This window comes from Tiliqua scincoides, chromosome 2 (genome assembly GCF_035046505.1).
Source record: "Tiliqua scincoides isolate rTilSci1 chromosome 2, rTilSci1.hap2, whole genome shotgun sequence".
NCBI lineage: Eukaryota > Metazoa > Chordata > Lepidosauria > Squamata > Scincidae > Tiliqua > Tiliqua scincoides.
The window spans coordinates 113,699,998-113,719,018 of record NC_089822.1 but is presented as its reverse complement, the minus strand read 5'-3'; the positions used below and the strand labels follow the sequence as shown (position 1 = coordinate 113,719,018).

At 43.8% G+C, this 19,021-nt stretch overlaps 1 protein-coding gene across 1 annotated transcript in view; it reads right to left on the bottom strand.

Annotated features, from left to right (window-relative positions):
- Window positions 1–9,124: 9,124 nt before the first annotated feature.
- S1PR2 (sphingosine-1-phosphate receptor 2) overlaps window positions 9,125–19,021 on the bottom strand; it is a 62,609-nt gene continuing 52,712 nt past the window's right edge. The window contains exon 3 of the mRNA XM_066617546.1: window positions 9,125–16,524. Within this exon, the coding sequence (XP_066473643.1) occupies window positions 15,346–16,398 (1,053 nt within the window). The 5' untranslated portion in view covers window positions 16,399–16,524 and the 3' untranslated portion in view covers window positions 9,125–15,345. The remainder of the gene's footprint in view (window positions 16,525–19,021) is intronic.

The window sequence follows — 19,021 nt, the reverse complement described above, 5'->3', positions numbered from 1 at the left end:
TGGAGAAGAAGATGAAGCATACAATAAGAGGTCCTCCCAGCCTAATTCAGAATATTTTATGAGACCCTTTGTTGCTGTGCGCCTGTCTGCTCAGCTGGGTGTATGAAGGCCTATGGAGCAACAATTCAACTCATACTTCCGAGTCAAATCATATCACGTGAACTGAACCTGTATTTGTACATCTGAGAGTGCAATCCTAACTTACATTTCCACCCATGCAGCAGCCACTCAGCTACTTTAATGCGAATATGCCATGAAGCACATTTGCACCACCTGGATAAGGAAGGGTGGAACTCGGGTGGATTGGGCCCAGGAGGGGCAGGATCAGTGGAGCAGGCTTCTGCCATATCCTAACCCCAATCCTGGGTCTCCCGGTGTTACACAGGCCTGCTTGGACTTGCGCCTGGCATTTAGCAGGCACAAATCCAAGTAGCCCCTTAGGGCAGGCTGGGGTATTACTCAGTATAAGGTGAAAATTATCGCCTTACACCAAAGAGACCTCCAGCTTGCTCCATAGCTGCTCTGGACACAATGGAGGCCCCATGGCTATCAAACAAACCCATCATGATCTTGCAGGCACTCTGGCCATTGGTTTTGTAGCCCTATCTTTTAACCATGTCCTTTTAGCTCTGTCCTTCCAAACTTTGGTCCTGTTCCATCTTAAAGAAATGGATATGGAAATATATATATATATATATATATATATATATATATATATATATATATATATATATATATATAGTCCTGGAACATGCTGGAATCCCTAGCATGTATTCACTGCTGAAACAGAGACGCCTGCGTTGGCTTGGTCATGTCGTGAGAATGGATGATGGCCGGATCCCAAAGGATCTCCTCTATGGAGAACTCGTGCAAGGAAAGCACCCTACAGGTAGACCACAGCTGCGATACAAGGACATCTGCAAGAGGGATCTGAAGGCCTTAGGGATGGACCTCAACAAGTGGGAAACCCTGGCCTCTGAGCGGCCCTCTTGGAGGCAGGCTGTGCAGCATGGCCTTTCCCAGTTTGAAGAGACACTTTGCCAACAGTCTGAGGCTAAGAGGCAAAGAAGGAAGGCCCATAGCCAGGGAGACAGACCAGGGACAGACTGCACTTGCTCCCGGTGTGGAAGGGATTGTCACTCCCGGATTGGCCTTTTCAGCCACACTAGACGCTGTGCCAGAACCACCTTTCAGAGCGCGATACCATAGTCTTTCGAGACTGAAGGTTGCCAATACCAATACCATATATATATAAAACTTACAGCCCAGAGCCTTGGTGCCACTTTTACATCCATGCACCAGATACCACTAATGTAGACTTTGGATAGATGGGTTTCCCTCCTCTAGAAGCCTTGTTTGATGCTATTGGAAAACTTTTCTTTTGGAACAGGCAACAGAATTTATGTAGTATTTTGTGAGTGTTTAGTCTGCGATACATTAAATTGTGATAGGACTTTACAGGGTTTTATTCTGAGCTTTTTTATATACTCAGATTTTATTTTTATAAGGCACTCTTGAATATATTGAATATAGTATAATCTACCGCAAATCCTGGGTATTCAGTGGGATAAACATTCATCTGGAGAGACTGGTTTTAGAAAAGAAGCATGGCAGCACACTACTTTCATGCAAAAGTCTCCAAAAATGTGCACCAGCTGAGCCTTCCAAAGAACACATTGCAAGACTTGCCAAGGCTGGGCCATAGATGAAGGAAACAATGCAGCTTGCACTGAGTGGCAGGCACACTCTGGATACCTTTAACCCAGTGACTGCTGCCATCCAGCTTGCTGTGATCAGAGCTGCTCTGATCTGCCTTGATCAGAATGCAGCAAACCAGCCCTCTATCCCAGTCCTTCCTGTTTGGTAGTATGGAGGTGGGAGATGGGTGAGATGGCCATGGTGAATTGCCTGTGTCTTAGCTCCTCAGCTGCAACCTGCCCTGGGGCCAGCCCAGGGGGCAGTAGGTGGTCCTCCCAGGTCTCAGATTTTAGAATGCCATTAAAAGGCAGCAAATTATCATACATAAAAGGAAAGATGCTCCAGCTCTAACCAATTCCCTATGTTATAGATAACTGGATTTAACTGGAGGGCATCTGTTGGCATGATGGGTGTTCTCATAACTATGGGCTGTGGGAATTGGACAATTTTGTAATCTGTAGGGTGAAAGAGTGACACTTGAAGAATAATATGGGGGCCAATTTGTAGTAGCATAGCGTGAATATGGGGGGCTACTATGTAGCAGCAGGGAGGAATCAAGAGCCATTAGTATTTAGTGGAGGAAGAGGGGTGGTTGTGGAGAAATGCAGAAAATCATGTCAGTCTCCCTTTGGAACAGCCCCCCATCTTTGGTGGCTTCTGTGGTCATTTGCAGCCCTCAGAGCCAGACAAATCCATTGCAGATGTTGCTCTGTAAAGGAACACAAGCACCCCCAGCTCCCACCCCCAGCCATCTGTTGCCTGCAGAGTCAGAAGGAAGCCACTGACCCCTGTAGCTTCCCTGGGAATGTTTGTTTTTTGGGTCTGGGTTTTTCAGTAGCTCTTGGCTTCCTTGCACTGAAGAACTGAGACTTCATGTCCTCAGCATGATGAACTCATTGGGGCTGTAAAGGTAGCCCTATCTCAGGACTCTTATGACCAAGAATATTAAAGGTCACTGAGTATAGGCTGAGTATATATATCTGAAAATCCCAGGCAAAACCCTCCACACAAGAGTATTCTACAAACTACATAAGAGAGAACTAAAGGTTCTCAGTAACTAAGAATAAAGATAGGCACAGAACCAATAAAAAGAAAAGAAAAAACATTTCTAAAGACATCTCCCTCCTAGCAGAGTGCTGCAAAAGAACAGGAAGCAACCCAAGGCCCAAACAGAAGAACAAGCAAAACGTAGCTCCCAGACCCTTCCTTTTATACCTCTTCTCTTTCTCCTGAGAAGCTTATCTTAGCCCATGACTCAGCTAATATTCCAGCTGACAACAATCACCTCCCCTACAAAACAGCAAGACAGAAAGAGGGCACTGATCCTAGAAACGTATGCTCTTCAATCTTCCTTATCCCCATCTACATGATCTTGCTTACCAACCCTATATCTAATTCCTGTATCTTTACAGGGGCAAAGACAGGAATGGGCAAGTCAGGCACAGCACGGCTTGGCTTGACTCGAGTCAAGTCAAGTCACAAGTCTCCACTCAACAAGTTGTAACAGGCAGACTTTCCGAGTAGCCCAGAGCATTTTTATGGAGTCTCAAGTCATTCCCTTTAAAAAGCCAGCCATGGAAAAAATAGGGGTGCTGCAAGGGTGTGTATTGTTCTCTTTAAACACTCCCCTGCTGTTCCCATCCCATCTGTAAACAAGGTGGGAGGGGGTGGGATGGACTGAGGGAGAGCTAGAGAAGTGACAAGAGGGAGGAGGATCACACACAGCAGCTGCAAGGCTTACCAGGATGACCCAATTCTTTGCAGCTCTATTCAGAAGTAGTCCTGTTTGCACCGGTCATTCAATGAGGCTTCCTCCTCCCAAGTAACAATGCCTCACTGCAGGTGTACTGGCATCCTCCTCTCCTTCAGAGCAGGGGTGGCAGGTGAGGCAGAACTTCCCTACTGTAGTCCATGAAAAAGCACTGCAGCTGCCCTGCTTGCTTACACCCAAAGAGGTTCTCCTTAAACCTACTTTCTGAGGTGTAAGGAACCTCCATGGCCTTGGGTGTAAGCAGATGGGGCAGCCGTGGTGCTTTTCCATGGACTACAGTAGAGCAGTTCTGCCTCACCTGCTGCCCCTACTCTGAAGGGGAGGGGGTCACCCATAGTAAGGCTCTGTGCAACACATAGTGCAGGGGTGGCAAACATAAGGCCCAGCAGCCAGATGCTGCCCCTGGAAGCTTTTTATCCGGTCCTCAGGCTCTCAGCTGCTGAGCAGTGCTGAAGTGTTACCACGGAAACAGTGGCCCACATGAAAATGGGGCTTTCCCATATCTTGAAATATGATCAAGATTTCCATATTTTCTTTTCTGTCATTTGCAGTTAATGAACTTCTATATGAGAGCAAGGTGTTGATTTCTAGCCATCAGCTGCTTAATGATGACACTTTCTGCTTGATGACATCATTTCTGGCTCTTAGCAGGTGCCCTGAATGCTAACTTTGGCCCTCTGTATGAAACAAGTTTGACACCCGACACAGTGCTTTGCAAGCCAGTGAGGCTCCCTGCAAAACTTAGTGCTTTGCACCCCCTCTAGGTACACTAGAGCACACCGGAGCACACAGGAGCCAGCCATATGGTTGGAAAGCATGATCACTAAGAATTGTCTCTTCCCCCTCCCTGAGTTTCTCCAGTCAATCCCAAGGCAGGAACCCCCTTAAGCTCCTTCTTCTGCCCTCCCTCATCCAAAGAAAAACACCAGACCGCCCATCCTTCATCCAACCACCATCACTTCCTTTAGAGCAGTGTTTCTCAAACTGTGAGTCGGGACCCACTAGGTGGGTCACAAACCAATTTCAGGTGGGTCCCCATTCATTTCAATATTTATTTTTAATGTATTAGATGATGCTACCATGATATGTGACTGCATTTGGGGATAAGTTACAGACCTGTACTTTTTACAAGCTGCTATGTATATTCTTTTAACAATGATAGTAAATGAGACTTACACCTGGTCAAGCGTGGGTAGGATTGCAGCCTAAGTTTATAAAAAATTTTTCTTGCTTGATTATGTCACTTCCAGTCATGGCATCACTTCTGGTGGGTCCTGACAGATTCTCATTCTAAAAAGTGGGTCCCAGTGCTAAATGTGTGAGAACCACTACTTTAGAGATCCGCAAGAGAGCCCGCTCCCACCTCCTGCCCGATGCAAAAGCAAAACATGAACCCTTCCTTGACTCCTGGCTGGAACTTCCCTGCTGCTCGTCCAATCTGAGTGATGGCTCCATGAGGTCTTTCGTGCCACACAAAAAGTAAGCAAGCACACCCAGACAGACAGACTCTAGTGCGCATGCATGGGGAATCAATGCCAAGTCAAGCGGCCTCAGGCTGGATGATGGCTGGATGGGGCCTCAGGCCCCATTGATGCATGGGGAATCAATGCCTGAGTTATTGGTGCAGGTGACTCGAGTCGCCACAAGTCCTCTTCTTCCTCTTTATTCCTTTAGCTGGCGTTTGGACAACAGGTTGTCTTCTAAGCCAATATGCTGCTGTAGGTGCCACAGGTTTAGATGCATTTGTCACAATGAGCTTCCATTCATTGTAATCCTTGGCAATGATTCTGGTTGTATCCACAAGTCAGTGAAAAATGCTGATTTTTGTGACTCGGACTTGAGTCACCTGACTTGAGTTCCCATCCCTAGGCAAAGATAGAGAGGCTTGGAAGGAACACAGGGAAATCCGCTGGTCTGTATTTTATGTAAATTCCTCCCCCCCCTTTCTTTTTAATTTCAGGGATGTCTGTCCATGTTGACTCCATTGTTAGGTTCTATGCTATCAGTGCCCTAAAACTATTGCAGGACACTATTACTTCCCTAGGAAGCTCAATTGACAGTCTCCCAGGGAATACCAGCCTGGCAGCCAGGTACATAGAGGCTCTGTACACCAATGCCCCTGCCAAATATGAATGACAAATCATCGATTATAACATATGACCACTGTGTTTTGCCATTTTGTACTTTTTCCAATTTGGGACAGCTTGTATCTTCAAAGTATGGAATAATTGCACTTGCTCTTTTTTTGGGGGGGGGGGGGACCAAATCTTTTTCTTTTTATGAGTACAACTCTGGACAGTTGGTTATGACTTCAGGGGAAAAAAAATAGCTTCCGAAGGCAAATCCAGCTCCAGCGTTGTCACTGGCCATTGCTGATCCAGGCTATAGAAGGACTAAGCAAAGAACTGCTGAGGCCATGTGTGATGCATTTATTACCGATGTTTTTTTACCCAAAAGGAACCTGGCTCTCCTACTGCCATTCCAAATTTAAATTTTGGCTGCTGAGCTAAGCTTCCCTGAGCAAGGGAAAGCGCTGTTCTCAGCAGGATTTTTGCTTGGATCCCTCCAGGGAGATGGGGGTGGTGGGAGGCTTTTTAATAGAAAGAAAAATAATCTTGTGCAATCACTCTATCCCCTTGGATGTGAAAGGGCTCTGGCTCAACCAGCCAGAGTATGAGTGTGTGTAGTAGTGGTGGTGGGGAGGGATAGACGTTCCCAGCCATTGCTCTAGCCATCTGCTAACAGTTACAAGGAGGAAGATTTCCTCCGTCCCCACCCCCATCAAGGAAGTAATAGGGGGGAATCAGGGAGGCCAGGCTTGGGACAAAAGAAATGCATACTGTACTAGAGTCTCCTCTTCTGTTGGCAGCTGGAAGAAACGGCAAGGTTGGTTGCACAACATTATCAGAGCTAGATGAGTTGCTTTTCTCCCCCATTATTTTCTTTGCATCAGGCCTGATATGGAGAGTCTCTTTTCCCAGAATGTGGAACAAAGCCTGCTCTAAGCCAGAAGTTCTTCTTGCTTGCATGTGCAAGGTTCTTGCACAAGCATTAGGCCTGGCTGTGCTGCTTAGAGATCCTCCTAGATGAGTCTGTCAAAGAAAGATTTTTTTCCTGATTAAATTTATATAAACTGCCTTAGATGAATGGACAAAGTGCCTTACATTCTTCATCTCTTTTCTTCCCACAACCACCCTGCGAGGTAGGTAGCTTCTTCCTACTTTCAGATGGGGAACAGTGGCTGGCAGATACAGCTCATTTGCACTTTAGGTGACAATTGTTTCCGGTTACCGTAGGCATCCACCATCCAAAATGGCAGAAGATTTATGCCCAGCCAGTCATGGTTTCATTCAGGCTGCAACCCAATATATGCTTACCTGGGAGTAAATCCCATTGTAAACAAGGCTTACTTCTTAGTAGACATGGCAAGGATTGTGCTGTAAATATATAAGCTGCCCTTCAGTGTCATGGCACTCAGGTTATTTTCATAGAACTTTAAGCTGATCAAAACATGTAGCAAAAGAGGTGCTACATTCCTGAGATGGTCGACTGTCCTGCGTCGCTGCAGGTGAAAGGCATGCATTTTGAATGTAGAAAACCCTGTAAACTCCCTGCAGGTTAAAAAACAACAACAAAAAACCTCAATGCATCAGCGAAAAAGATTCTAGTCATGCCTGGTCACTGTTGGGCAGCAAAGAGGCAACTCTCAGAGCGGTGCCCTCTTATATTTAAAGGAGGAGAGCAATTGTCCCTCTTACCCCAAGCATAGCTTCTTTTCCAGTGGCTGTTGCCTCTTCTGTATTTTTTTTTTTTAAGATTGTGAGCCCTTTGGAGACAGGGAACCATTTATTGATTTATTTTATTATGTAAACTGCTTTTGACCTACTCCTGTTGTAAAGTTGTATATAAATATTCTTAATAATAATAATTTAAATAATTTTCTACACTAGTATCCTGTCTTATGTGGTACCCAATAATTACCCACTCAAGGACTGAATCATGTCCATATTTGCTTAGCATCAACAACACAAGTATTTGCAGGCCATTCACTACTAGGCCCTGCTTGTAGTGCGTTTTTCTGTTTAGGAAAATATTTTTAAAACATGACCCTTCCCACCACATTGATACAGCCCATTCCAAGACCTTATTCTGCCTCTTGTATAGACCAGACCCAGCCTCTCATAGACTCAGAGATGAAAAGAGAAAGCCTGCTAGCTCAAAATTCACCTCCCCCATTATGCCATTTTCCAGCTCTTGTCCCCACAAACAGAAATAGCTCAAAGAAATAGGGCTAAGCTTGTGAGACGGTTTAAAGAGAAGCAAATTAAGAACTATTTCAGGGCTGTGTTATTAAGGCTGCAAACCTATCCACACTTACCTGGGAGTCTCCTTGAATTCAAAGGGGCTTCTGAGTAGGCTTACTTCTGAGTAGAGTTGTGAAGGCCCAGAAAAAAACCCAGAAAAATTCAGAAAAAAACTTTCCCCCCTGTTTTCTCTTGAAACCTTTTTTGTTTTTTCTATTGATCACAATAGATTAATGGGAACATAATAAAGCACAATAAAAAAACTTACTAGAACAACAAATTTTATATTACTTTAGATATTATAAAGAAAACCATGTGTACCTAGTTATTATGATTTTAACTGTTGCGAGGATCTTATATGCTAGATATTGGAAGGGTTCTAAAATACCAATGAAAAATGAATTAATAGAGAAAATAATGAATGTGGCAGAAATGGACAGACTTTCAGAAATTTTGGATCAACAATGAAAACTGACACAAATTGAGCAATGGAAAAAACCCTTTTATGCTTGGTTGAAAATGAAGTTTTAAAAATATATGATAGGGCATTTAGATGATTGTATTACATATATAACTTGATATGGTATGATAGATGAATGAAAAATGATATTAAGAGGTAAATTTAGAAGAGGAAATTGATTAAGATATGTAATGATTTATTAGTTTTAGTGATATATGATAATGATATATGATTTTATATATATATATATATATATATATATATATATATATATATATATATATATATATATATATATATATATATATAGTCCACAGCTATATGATATATATATCATATATATGATATATGATAATGATATGCACCCTTTGGTTTTTATGATGTAGTGGTGTGTTATGTTTTTTGTGTTATGTGTGTTTGTTTATAGTTGTTTTTGGAAAATAAAAAAAAAGAAATAAACTGACATGTGAAAGGGTAGTTAAGCTTTTTTCAATTTGGGCAAACCTTCAGTTTTTAGAAGTCTATAATAACTGTGATAATGACAGACACAGCAGAATAGCTGCAGAAGCAGAGACTGAAACTGATAACACAGGCCAACACACATTTTGCTTCCTTAAACTTTACACCAATACCTGGGTATATTTGGGGTGTGATTCCAAAAATGGCATCCATTTTGCCCGATCACGTCTAGTTTTGGAGATATAGTATAGCCTCTTTAGTGAACGGTTCAAGCAGCTTCCTCATGAGGAGGCCTACACCATGGCTTCCTCATGTGGAAGCTGCCTGAACCATTCACTAAAGAGGTTATACTATATCTCCAAAACTAGTCGTGATAGGGCAAAATGGATGCCATTTTTGGAATTAGCTCCCCAAATTCATGTCAAACCACCATAAAGTTTGGGAAAAACTTTTCTGACCCTCAGTTTTGTAGGCCTGTGTAATTACATCTCAGAAAATGATTCTGATTAAATTTCGTGCCCATTCATTGAAACTTAGTCCCACTCCCTTCTACATACTTCTCTCCTCTTCAGTTCTTTTTATGAGAATGGGTTTTTAAATTATTTAATACTGTGGAGAGGAAATATGAATAATTGTTACTTCTGGATTTTATAAATTGTTTTGTGGAGGTTTTTTTTGTCTACTAATTGCTGATCCCTACAGGAGGTAGTATCTTCTGGTACTGGTACTGGTACTGGCTACAGCTTATGTGCCCCCATCTCCATTTCCTACTGTAACTAAGCCCAAGTATGCATAACAAACAATTGCACACACTTCTTCCCCTGTTTAGTCTTGCCTGCCCCCTCCCTTCTAGACTGTAAGCTGTGGACTATATGAAGCACCATGTACATTGATAGTGTTATGTAAATACTAGAAATACACTACTGCTTCTGTTAGTACAAGTTGGAGTGGCAGACAAATATGGCAATGATATGGCCAAGTGATACATTCCATTAGTCATGCAACTGGCTCCTGGTTTTTGTTTTACAGACAGCAGCCATGGAAGAAACCTGTTACAGATTTAGACCTGGTGGAGCCAGAGGACTAAAGCTGCCTTCCTCCATTGTTCGGATCTAGATTAGATACCACACCCCCAGGTAACTCTTATTTATAGAAGAAAATGCAGGAACAATGTAGTTTGGCCCTCAGAGAGATTTCCAGCTGCCACAGGTGTGTTGTCATATGCAGTTACTATGGTTCTGAAGGAAAAAGGGTCAGTGTCCCTAATCCCCATCACCTTGAAAAGAAAGCCAGGCAGGGGATTTGTACATCCTCAGACAGCATGAGCAAGGGGGAAAATGACAAAGGGGCCAAATTTAGAAGCAAACATTTTAATACATACAAATTACCATCCAAAAATTATTAAAAATACAAACAAAAGTTAGTGTTTCCACAGGCAACATTCTGCTAATCTAAGGAAAGCAGGAACTAATGGCCAAAGACCGTACCTTTGGGTTTGTGCAAGGAAGAGACTGCAACATGGTGGTAATGAGTGACTGATTCATTCTTCCTCCTTCTCTTTGATCTTTCCATGACACAGTTCAATCCAAAGACTGGCAGCCTATCTCTAAGCAACTTTCCAGGGCTGATGCAGCTACAATGCAGCGTTGAGGTAAGGGAACAAATGTTCCCTTACTTTGAGGAGGTCTCTGTGATGTGCCCCCCCCCCACTGCAGGATGCAGCACACACCCCACTGGTATGCCTGTATCATACCAGTATATGCAGGAAAGTTGGTTATGATTGCGCTGTGTCTCAGTGCTTTTCTAAGGCCATTATTTGGTCTGCATCTGTGGGCATAATCTATACCACAAGCTTGTATCTGTTTGATATCCTTTTATATGGAATCCTGACAATTGCAGTTTACTGAGTATGCTGAAATGTCCGTTAGACATCTCTGGCTCCACAGCTATAAATGCCAGGATTCCCAAAAGAGAATAAGAAAGAATGACTGAATAAATCAGTATGCCTGCACCATAGAGAAGCCCTCAAATTCATTTTGGCTTTGGCACATGCAAAAAAGAATGATAATGGGGTAAATGGTTCTGCTTTGAAGGCACATTTATATGGTAATTATCCTGCAGTCTCAATTTGGTGCTTTAGCTCCCAGTTGGAATTTTAAAAGTATCTTTAAAAGCCAATTCATTTTTGTGCAGGCTGAGCTTCTGCAATGATGAATGTCCACACTTTCAAACCAGTAGAAAACTGGCTTTTTGTAGCTGGTAACGCATGCTGGGGAGGGGGGAGAGCATGCACATATGCATGTGTGTGTGGAGAGGAGAACCATCCTCACCCCAATATATGCAAGAGGATATACCTAAGCACCATGTTGCAGTCTTCCTTTGAAAGCAGCCAGCAGTTCTTCCTTCTGATTTGATTGAAGAAGAGGTGGCGATAAGCAAGTATAAAAAACTGACAAGGGCAACAGAGGGCCAGAGTTTACATACAGTATCATACAACATTCTCAGACACACAGGGGCACACACACAAATGCCACTGCTTTATGCCATTTGCCAACATTCCAATAATGCAATAATTGCAATACCAATAATGCCATTATTGCGAAAGGACTGTGGGGGCACAGGCTATACATGTATGCCAATGCAGATGTGCAAAATGACAACCCAGCAATACCTTGAAGATATGCAACCCACAGGATGCCTACTCATACACCAAAATTGTGCACTTGCATTCACACACACATACATAAACACACCGAGTGATAGACATACTTCATGATCATGACAAGCTGTACAAGTACGCACATGCTTTATAGGGTCAACATGTTCACATGCATGCACACACATGCCACACTGTGATTTAGCTTCACTCACATACAATATACATCTTCCCTTCATAGTTTGCTTAACTGCTCCTGCCCATGACCTGCATAGGACAGTGACTTCAATCCCTTGCTAGATCCACTTGGTGCACGCACTCTCTTGGTAAGCCAGGGAGAGACACCCCTCTTCTTCACCATAACATGTTTTATCATGCCCTCAGATTTCTGCACAGACCAAATATTCAACAAGGATTTCAGTGCTTATTTATAAATGGGAGAAGTGCTGGGGCTCAAATCTTTTAGAAACCAGACTCCATATGACGTTGACTCAGGGGTGTGGGAAGGATGCCTTGGTACACGCTTGCTCAGAGGCACAGTTCTACCCTCTTGCATACACAGTTAAAACAGATTGGGTTAAATATCCCAAATTCATATATTCTGGACCAGAAAAAAATTAACATACAACAGTCCCTTACATTGCATCCCCACCCCATATTCTACTTGATACGAAATCATTACTTTTTATTGAATGTTGTGTAGAAACAGCAGCCATATTCAACTGGGAAACAACTTTCTTATCTTTTTCTCAGCCAGGGAAATGCAACACTGTGTTTAAAAAAGGAACAAAAACCCCACAGGGATTTATTCCTACAGGGGTAATGGAACAGAAGAAGGATTGCTTTAAATAACTTATCACCCACCTCTTTTAGCCCCTGGGCTGCATCACCTGTGCCCTGGGAGGGAAAGAATTCCCACACTTGCATCTCATTCCCATTCATAAAATATCCTCCTCTCACCCTCAAAAGCATGTTCCTGCACATAATGGTGGTGAATCATGCTTTCAGCTGCAGGACTGATGCTGACAAGAAACGCACCCAGTCCTGGCACTTTCCTTGAAGGAATTCCAACCTTCCCCCTGCACATTTTGTGCTTCTTTCCACCTCTCCCTTAGCAATACCCCCTGCCTAGCAAACCCACCTTCCCCAAACCACACCTTAATTTCCACATTAAGGTGGAAATTTAACAGAGTGTGTTAAATGTTAAATTTAAATGTTAAATTTAACATTTAACAGAGTGGCTGGAAAGTAAAAAGGCTCATGTTGCAGACTGGTATTTCTGGTTGGAATGGGGGATGCGTCTTAAGGGAGAGTGTGTGCATGTACAAATCCACCCTCATAACATACAAGCTTAGGGCTGAAAAGGGTAGTTCTGATGTCATCTCTCAGAAATGGTTTCTTTTTATGTACTAAATTTTCACACACACACACACACACACACACACAGCCCACATGACTGGAAAGAAGGTGCCAAACACAGTGTCAGATCAGTTTCCCATCTAGCCCACCGGTCAGCAACTTATGGAAGCATCATTAGCAGGAGGAAATGGATGATGTTGGGCCACAGCCCCAAAATGATTCTGATTACTGCCTTGTTCTGAAATTTCTGGTAAGTCTTGTAGAACAACACAGCTTCCATGTCCACCCCACACCTCTCTTGTTTCTGCATTGAAAACTGAGTGGTGGTGGTGGGGAAGAGTTAGTACTTCCCAGTACCAGTTCTCAGATACAGCCCTAGGGCCTCCAGTTGCCAATCTCCAACTGAGTCCCCGATCGCCTACTCTGACTGACAAGGGATGCTCTCCACCCTATGCCCAAGATCCCTATGACTCAAGATCTTAACAGGAGATCCCAAAAATTGAACTTAGGATGCCAGCTCTCTTAAGTGCTCTACAATGTGTGGGTGGGTCCCTGCACTTCACAACCAGAAATGTGAGAGCCAGAAGCAGGGGAGATAGGTGGGGAGTGATAATCACATGGTGTTGGGTTTTGGGCTGGAGAGAGGCTGTGGCTCAGTGATAGGACATCTGCTTTGCATGCATAAGATCCCAGATTCAATCCCTGGCAACCCCAGGTAAACTAAGAAAAACCCTTATCTGAAATCTAGAACTACTGTCAGTCAGCACAGACAATACATTTACTAGATGATCTGACTCAACTCTGGTGTTTCCTTAATCCATGTTACATTAACATTAATTGGCAGGAGAAGCCAGATTTTCCACCTGAGGCACTGCAGTATTTTAGGATGAGCAGCTGAGCTTCCCATCTAAAATTCAGAGTAAACATGGTGAGGCTCAAAGAGACTTAAACATTAAATCTACAGCATAGGGAGGCAGCCTAATCTGAAGTTGGAAAAGCAAGTTCTCCAACATTTTGCTTAGCCCCAACAACTAAGGGAAATGCTCCTGGTAGCAACTGGAGCAGCAGTAATCTTGCTGAGGTCTTTCCACCATCAAAATGAACCCCAGTAAAGGGGCAAATTAGATTATAGAAGACCACAGCACCCTTTGTGACAATCGCAGGGATCTCTAGCCCTCTCACCCCTCCATGCATGTGGAAGCAAAGGAAAATTTTTCTGTCCTATCTGAAGAATCTTCTTTGGGGTTTGTGCTCAGTCTCAGTCTCTTTTGCAAGAGAGCAGTGACTATGGTGGACCAAACCATGCAGAAGCACTGCTTGGTAGTCTCATCTACAGGGCCCAAGCCACCTTTGAGTCAACACTGCAATTCCAAGTCTGCCTCCACACAATGTAGCTTTTTCAGACTCCCACCCCAACTGCTACTGTGGATCTAACTGCAGTCCAGCTTCCACAAGACCATTGTGAATAAAGAGATGGGAAATGCCTGTTTCCGGGCAGGGGCAGGATGAAGTCTTGCTGGGGGGGGGGGGGAACCTTGGTTGCACCTTGAAAAATATTTCAAATAAAAAGAAAACTATCTTCAGGTGGGGAACAGGGTAGCTTTGTAGTATCTTTTTCCTTTTAAAAAAAAGAACCACTGGCATACAGTGCCCAAGCACAATTTCTCTTGTCCTGTTGCAAATTTGTAAGAAAAACCTCTTTTCGCCTCCCTGGAAAAACCTTGTCTCTTTTGAAAAATTGTATGTGGTATGACTGCTTTCCCTTCACACACTTTCTGGGGAAGAAGAAAGTAGAGGCTACCCCTGTGCTTACCCAAACTATGTATGCACTTACACACTCAGGCTTCACTTTACCAGGGGAAAAATTCAAAAGCCTTTACAAACATGCTCTGGTAGCTCATGACTTCTGCAGTGACAAACTCTAGTTAATGTGTATCCACCCTGGCTGTACAGATATCTCTAGAATCAGCCTTTGTCTCTTTTTTGGAGGGAGGGACTGGTGTTTTCTAGGTTAGCTTGAAGTACACAAAAAAACCTGCAAAACGAGTCTGACCAGGACAGGGGGAAAAGAAAAGAAATGGAAGTGATTGCCATCGCTGACTGCACTACAATCAACTGCCCCTGCTGCTCTAAAAATGTTTAAGTCTGTCTTCAGCCTTAGCCAGTCTAGGAAGCCCCCTTGACTCCTCAGATCCCATTTAGATCCAAATTAGAACCCTGTCAAGAGTTTAAGACTCTGTGCAGGTAGGCAGGAAGCTGAGCTGTTGACTGTTGATTGCCTGGAAAGAGGGAGAAGATGCTTTGCAAAGAGGGGAACCGTGGATGCACAATTGCAGATGCAGGATAAAAGAAAGCATGGGTATACAGATAGGGCAGGGCAGCTTTCTGGAAGGAGAATAATCGTACCAAATCACACTGTCAGGAGCTCACAAGCTGCTTACTCCCCTCACCCACACCAGTCAGTCACTCTTACACACTCACATACTTCTAAACAGAAAGTCATAATACTGTGCAGGTCTAGTTAACAAATGGACATCATGTTTTTCATGCCATGTACCATATCATCTCCTTTGTACCGTTCGCTTAAGTCCAGTCCCCTTCTTTCCTGATTCCCATCTACCCCACTGCTTGTGTCGTTTCATACAACAGTAGAACGTTCCTTAATGAATGGTGATGTGGGAAGGTCCTGTTTTTGTGTGCAGCGTTCCAAGGAACTGGAGCTGCGAAGGGGAATCATGCAACGCTCTGAAGGCTTCCCCTGCCCCATCATCCCCCAGCAGCAAAGCACTCGGAGGAACTCCTTTCTCATGTCCTTGCTGCGGAGAGTGTAGATGAGGGGGTTGATGAAGGAATTGAGGGTGGCGAAAGCAAAGAAATACTTTGCCTTGTAAAGGATAGGGCATGACTTCCTTTGGCATGAAGCGTCTATGGAGAGGATGATGAAGGCTGGTAGCCAGCAAATGATGAAGGCCCCCAGGACAAAGGTGACTGTCCTAAGCAAGGCCATAGTCTGGGAACTGGCAATCTCGGCATGGCTGGAGCGGACAATGCGGTAGATCCGGACATAGAGAACCACAATGGAGAAGAGAATGAGGGTGAAGACAGTAACAACAAAGACAATGTAGCGTTTGGAGTAGAGTGGCAGGACGGTGGAGCACTCATTGAGGTTGGGCATGCAGTTCCAGCCAAGAATAGGCATTCCCCCAATAGCTGCCGAGATGACCCAGCAGGCCCCAATCAGCAGTACCATCCGGCAGTTCTTGTCACTGCTATAGACCTTCACCTTTGTGATGGCCACATGCCGCTCTATTGCAATGGCCAACAGACTGAAGACTGAGGCGGCCAAAGTAGCAAAGGCTGTTCCCTCTCGAACAAACCACTGTATGGGAGTGAGGTGAAAGGTGGCTGGGCCAGACAAAAGAACGTTGGCAATGAAGGCTGAGCCAGCCAGCAGGTCTGAAAAGGCCAAGTTGCCAATAAAGATGTACATGGCCGAGTGAAATTTTTTGTTTCTCCAAACAGACACCAGTACCAGGAGGTTCTCCAGGATGATCAAGCAACACAGCACAATGATGACAATGGTGATGAACGTTGGTGAAGGGTCGTCATCTTTCTCCAGCTTATCCTTGGTGTAACTGTAGTGCTCCAAGATCTTGCTTTTGTTGAAGTAGTGCTTATAGATGCTTTCCATGACTGAGCCAAGCTTTCCTGGGACTAGTTATGCTGGTGCCCAACCAGGGAAGTCTGTATTAGAGGACATGTGACAGGATTGTGCCAAAGATGTGTCCATTCAGGGCAGAGTCAACAGGAAGTCAACCTGGTGAAGACACAACATCAAACAGGATTAGAATCTCAGAAGAGAGAGAGAGAGAGAGAGAGAGAGAGAGAGAGAGAGAGAGGGAGGAGAGGCAACCTCACTCATAGTCAACAGCTGTGGGAATATAGAGAGCCACGTGCATTCTGATTACAGTATTCATTTTTTTTTTGTAGCTTTCCTTTAAGCAAGGGGCCCATAACAACAGAAGGCAATTGGGAGAGAAGTTGTAGAGGCTATTCTTGGGGACAGGCAGGATGGTGTAGTGGTTTGGGAGTTGGATTTAGTCCTGGAAGATTTAGGTTCAAATTCCCACTCAGCCACAAAGCTTCCTGGGTGACCTTGGGCCAATCACTATCTTTCACCCTCACCTACCTCACAGGATTGTTGTGAGGACAAAACGTGGGGAGGAGCTATGTACATCGCCCTGAGCTCCTTGGAGGAAAAGTGATATAAAAGTGTGAAACATAAATAATTCCAGCTTCCTCTCAAAACCTTCAACTTCCATGAAAGAAAAAAAAAGGTATAGTACATCTCTAGCGAAACAAAATGGAGTAACACTAAACTTTTATCAAACAGGAAAAACCATACAGGCCACCCAATACAATACAGTCTACTTAATAGTTCAATAAGAAGCAAACTTTTTTGCTTTCACCTCCCCACACCCTGTTGAACTAGTGCAGAGCTACTGGGAAACATCACACATGTGATATGGGAAATGTGACATTCTATCTTACAAAAAAACACTTAAAATAAATTTTAAACACACATCCAGTAATGATTAACTTTGTGTTGTTTTGTAACTGCATACTGTCTGTTCCCCATCCCCATTCCCCACACTCAAAACCCCTAAACTTTTGGCTACAGTCCTGAACAAGAAAACAGCCCTATATTGAAATGGTAATTCCACTCCTAGTTCTTGAGCGGTACCCTCCTACCTAAGCTCTACTGTCCTATTATCTCTGTAAAGGTCTCACAGCCCAGAAAAAAAAAAAACCATTAAGGGGCTATTCAGCCACTATATATTATGTTAGGGCGTTCTGTGGTTCCAGTGTCTGTATCTAACAACAAAGGGCCCAAACCTACAGCTCACTGATTTGCCCCAACCCATCTGGAGAGTCCATGATCAAAACCAGACTGGTCTTAATCTCTCCCTGTTTATGGTTTTCATCTTCAGGAAGCAGAAGCGTTTTAGTGCTGTCTGGATTTGTATTTGAACTATGGATGCTTGGGATGCTTAGGGTGGGGAGAAGCAGGGGACAAGAGGCCATGCTGGGACAGGAAAGCTGTTCTACCACCCCCTTCCCTTTCCAAGTGTGGTGCCCCATGGATCAATTGTTGTTCCTTTGCTACTGCATTTCCTATACGGAAAGCAGGTCCTGTTATGCACAGTATGGGGTTAGGAGTTGGCTGTGTTTTCAGTGTACATCAGTTCTGAGCACACATCCTAACTCCAATTTGTTGGCTGACACTGGCCTCCCTCCCACAACTCTGACTACAACTAGCCGCAGTTGAGGGGCTGTGATGTGCAGCCAGTCAGCATCTTGCCCAGCCACGGAGACATGCCGCTTGCTGAAGTTGCTTCGCACTTTAATTTTTACCTCAGTAGCATTCTAAATGACAATTTCTTTGCACTCAGCGCAATGGTGGCTGGTCAACAGTTCAGTTGCTTGTGTGGAAAATAACGGCCAGCTTCTTGAATGCAAGTATTCTTGGCCCCAAAAAAGTAGCAATCGGCTACTCAATGAAAATGGCCAAGAAATCTATTTTGCCACAAACTGTGAACATGACAGGATGCTTAAAAGATATTGATGGGCAATTAATGTGTGCTATGTGATCTTGTGCATAGAGTGGCCTCTAGAGAGCCCTTGAACCTTTCTGTTTTTTAATCTTTAACTGAATACCATGTGATTGAATTAAGAGGGCCCCATATGAACAACCAAACTAAGATAGATAATTGGTCCTGCAGTCTTGCCTTATACAGTGGTGAGTATAAAGGGTCTAAGATTACCACAGGCAAATATAAACTAACCAGAGCTATTTAGCCAATGTTCTTGTATCAAGAAGTTCAAAATTTAGTTCCTGTCCCCTCAGTTCAAAGGTTCCCTGCCCATACACATGCACACAAACACACAAACTCTCCCCTGACAATGTGCAGAATATTCTGTCTTTAGATCCTAAGAGTGCCCAAACTGTAGTTTCTTCCACAACAGCTGCAGTTATTGCCAATATTCCAAGAGGAATCTCACTCTCAGCAGTTGGAATATTTATAAATATTTCCATTACCTCACGTTAGATCAGCAAGTGGGGTGTGGTACAGGCGTGGTTTGCCAAATGCAGGCAATTTTCATTATGCCTTTAAATTGTTTAAAAGTGCTCTCAACATTTTTAGATATTTTCATGGCAATATTTGGTGGCAGCCAAAAGCAATTGAAGGGATGCAAATAACAGCTTTAAACACACACACACACCACTACCACCACCACCCAACATTTCCCTG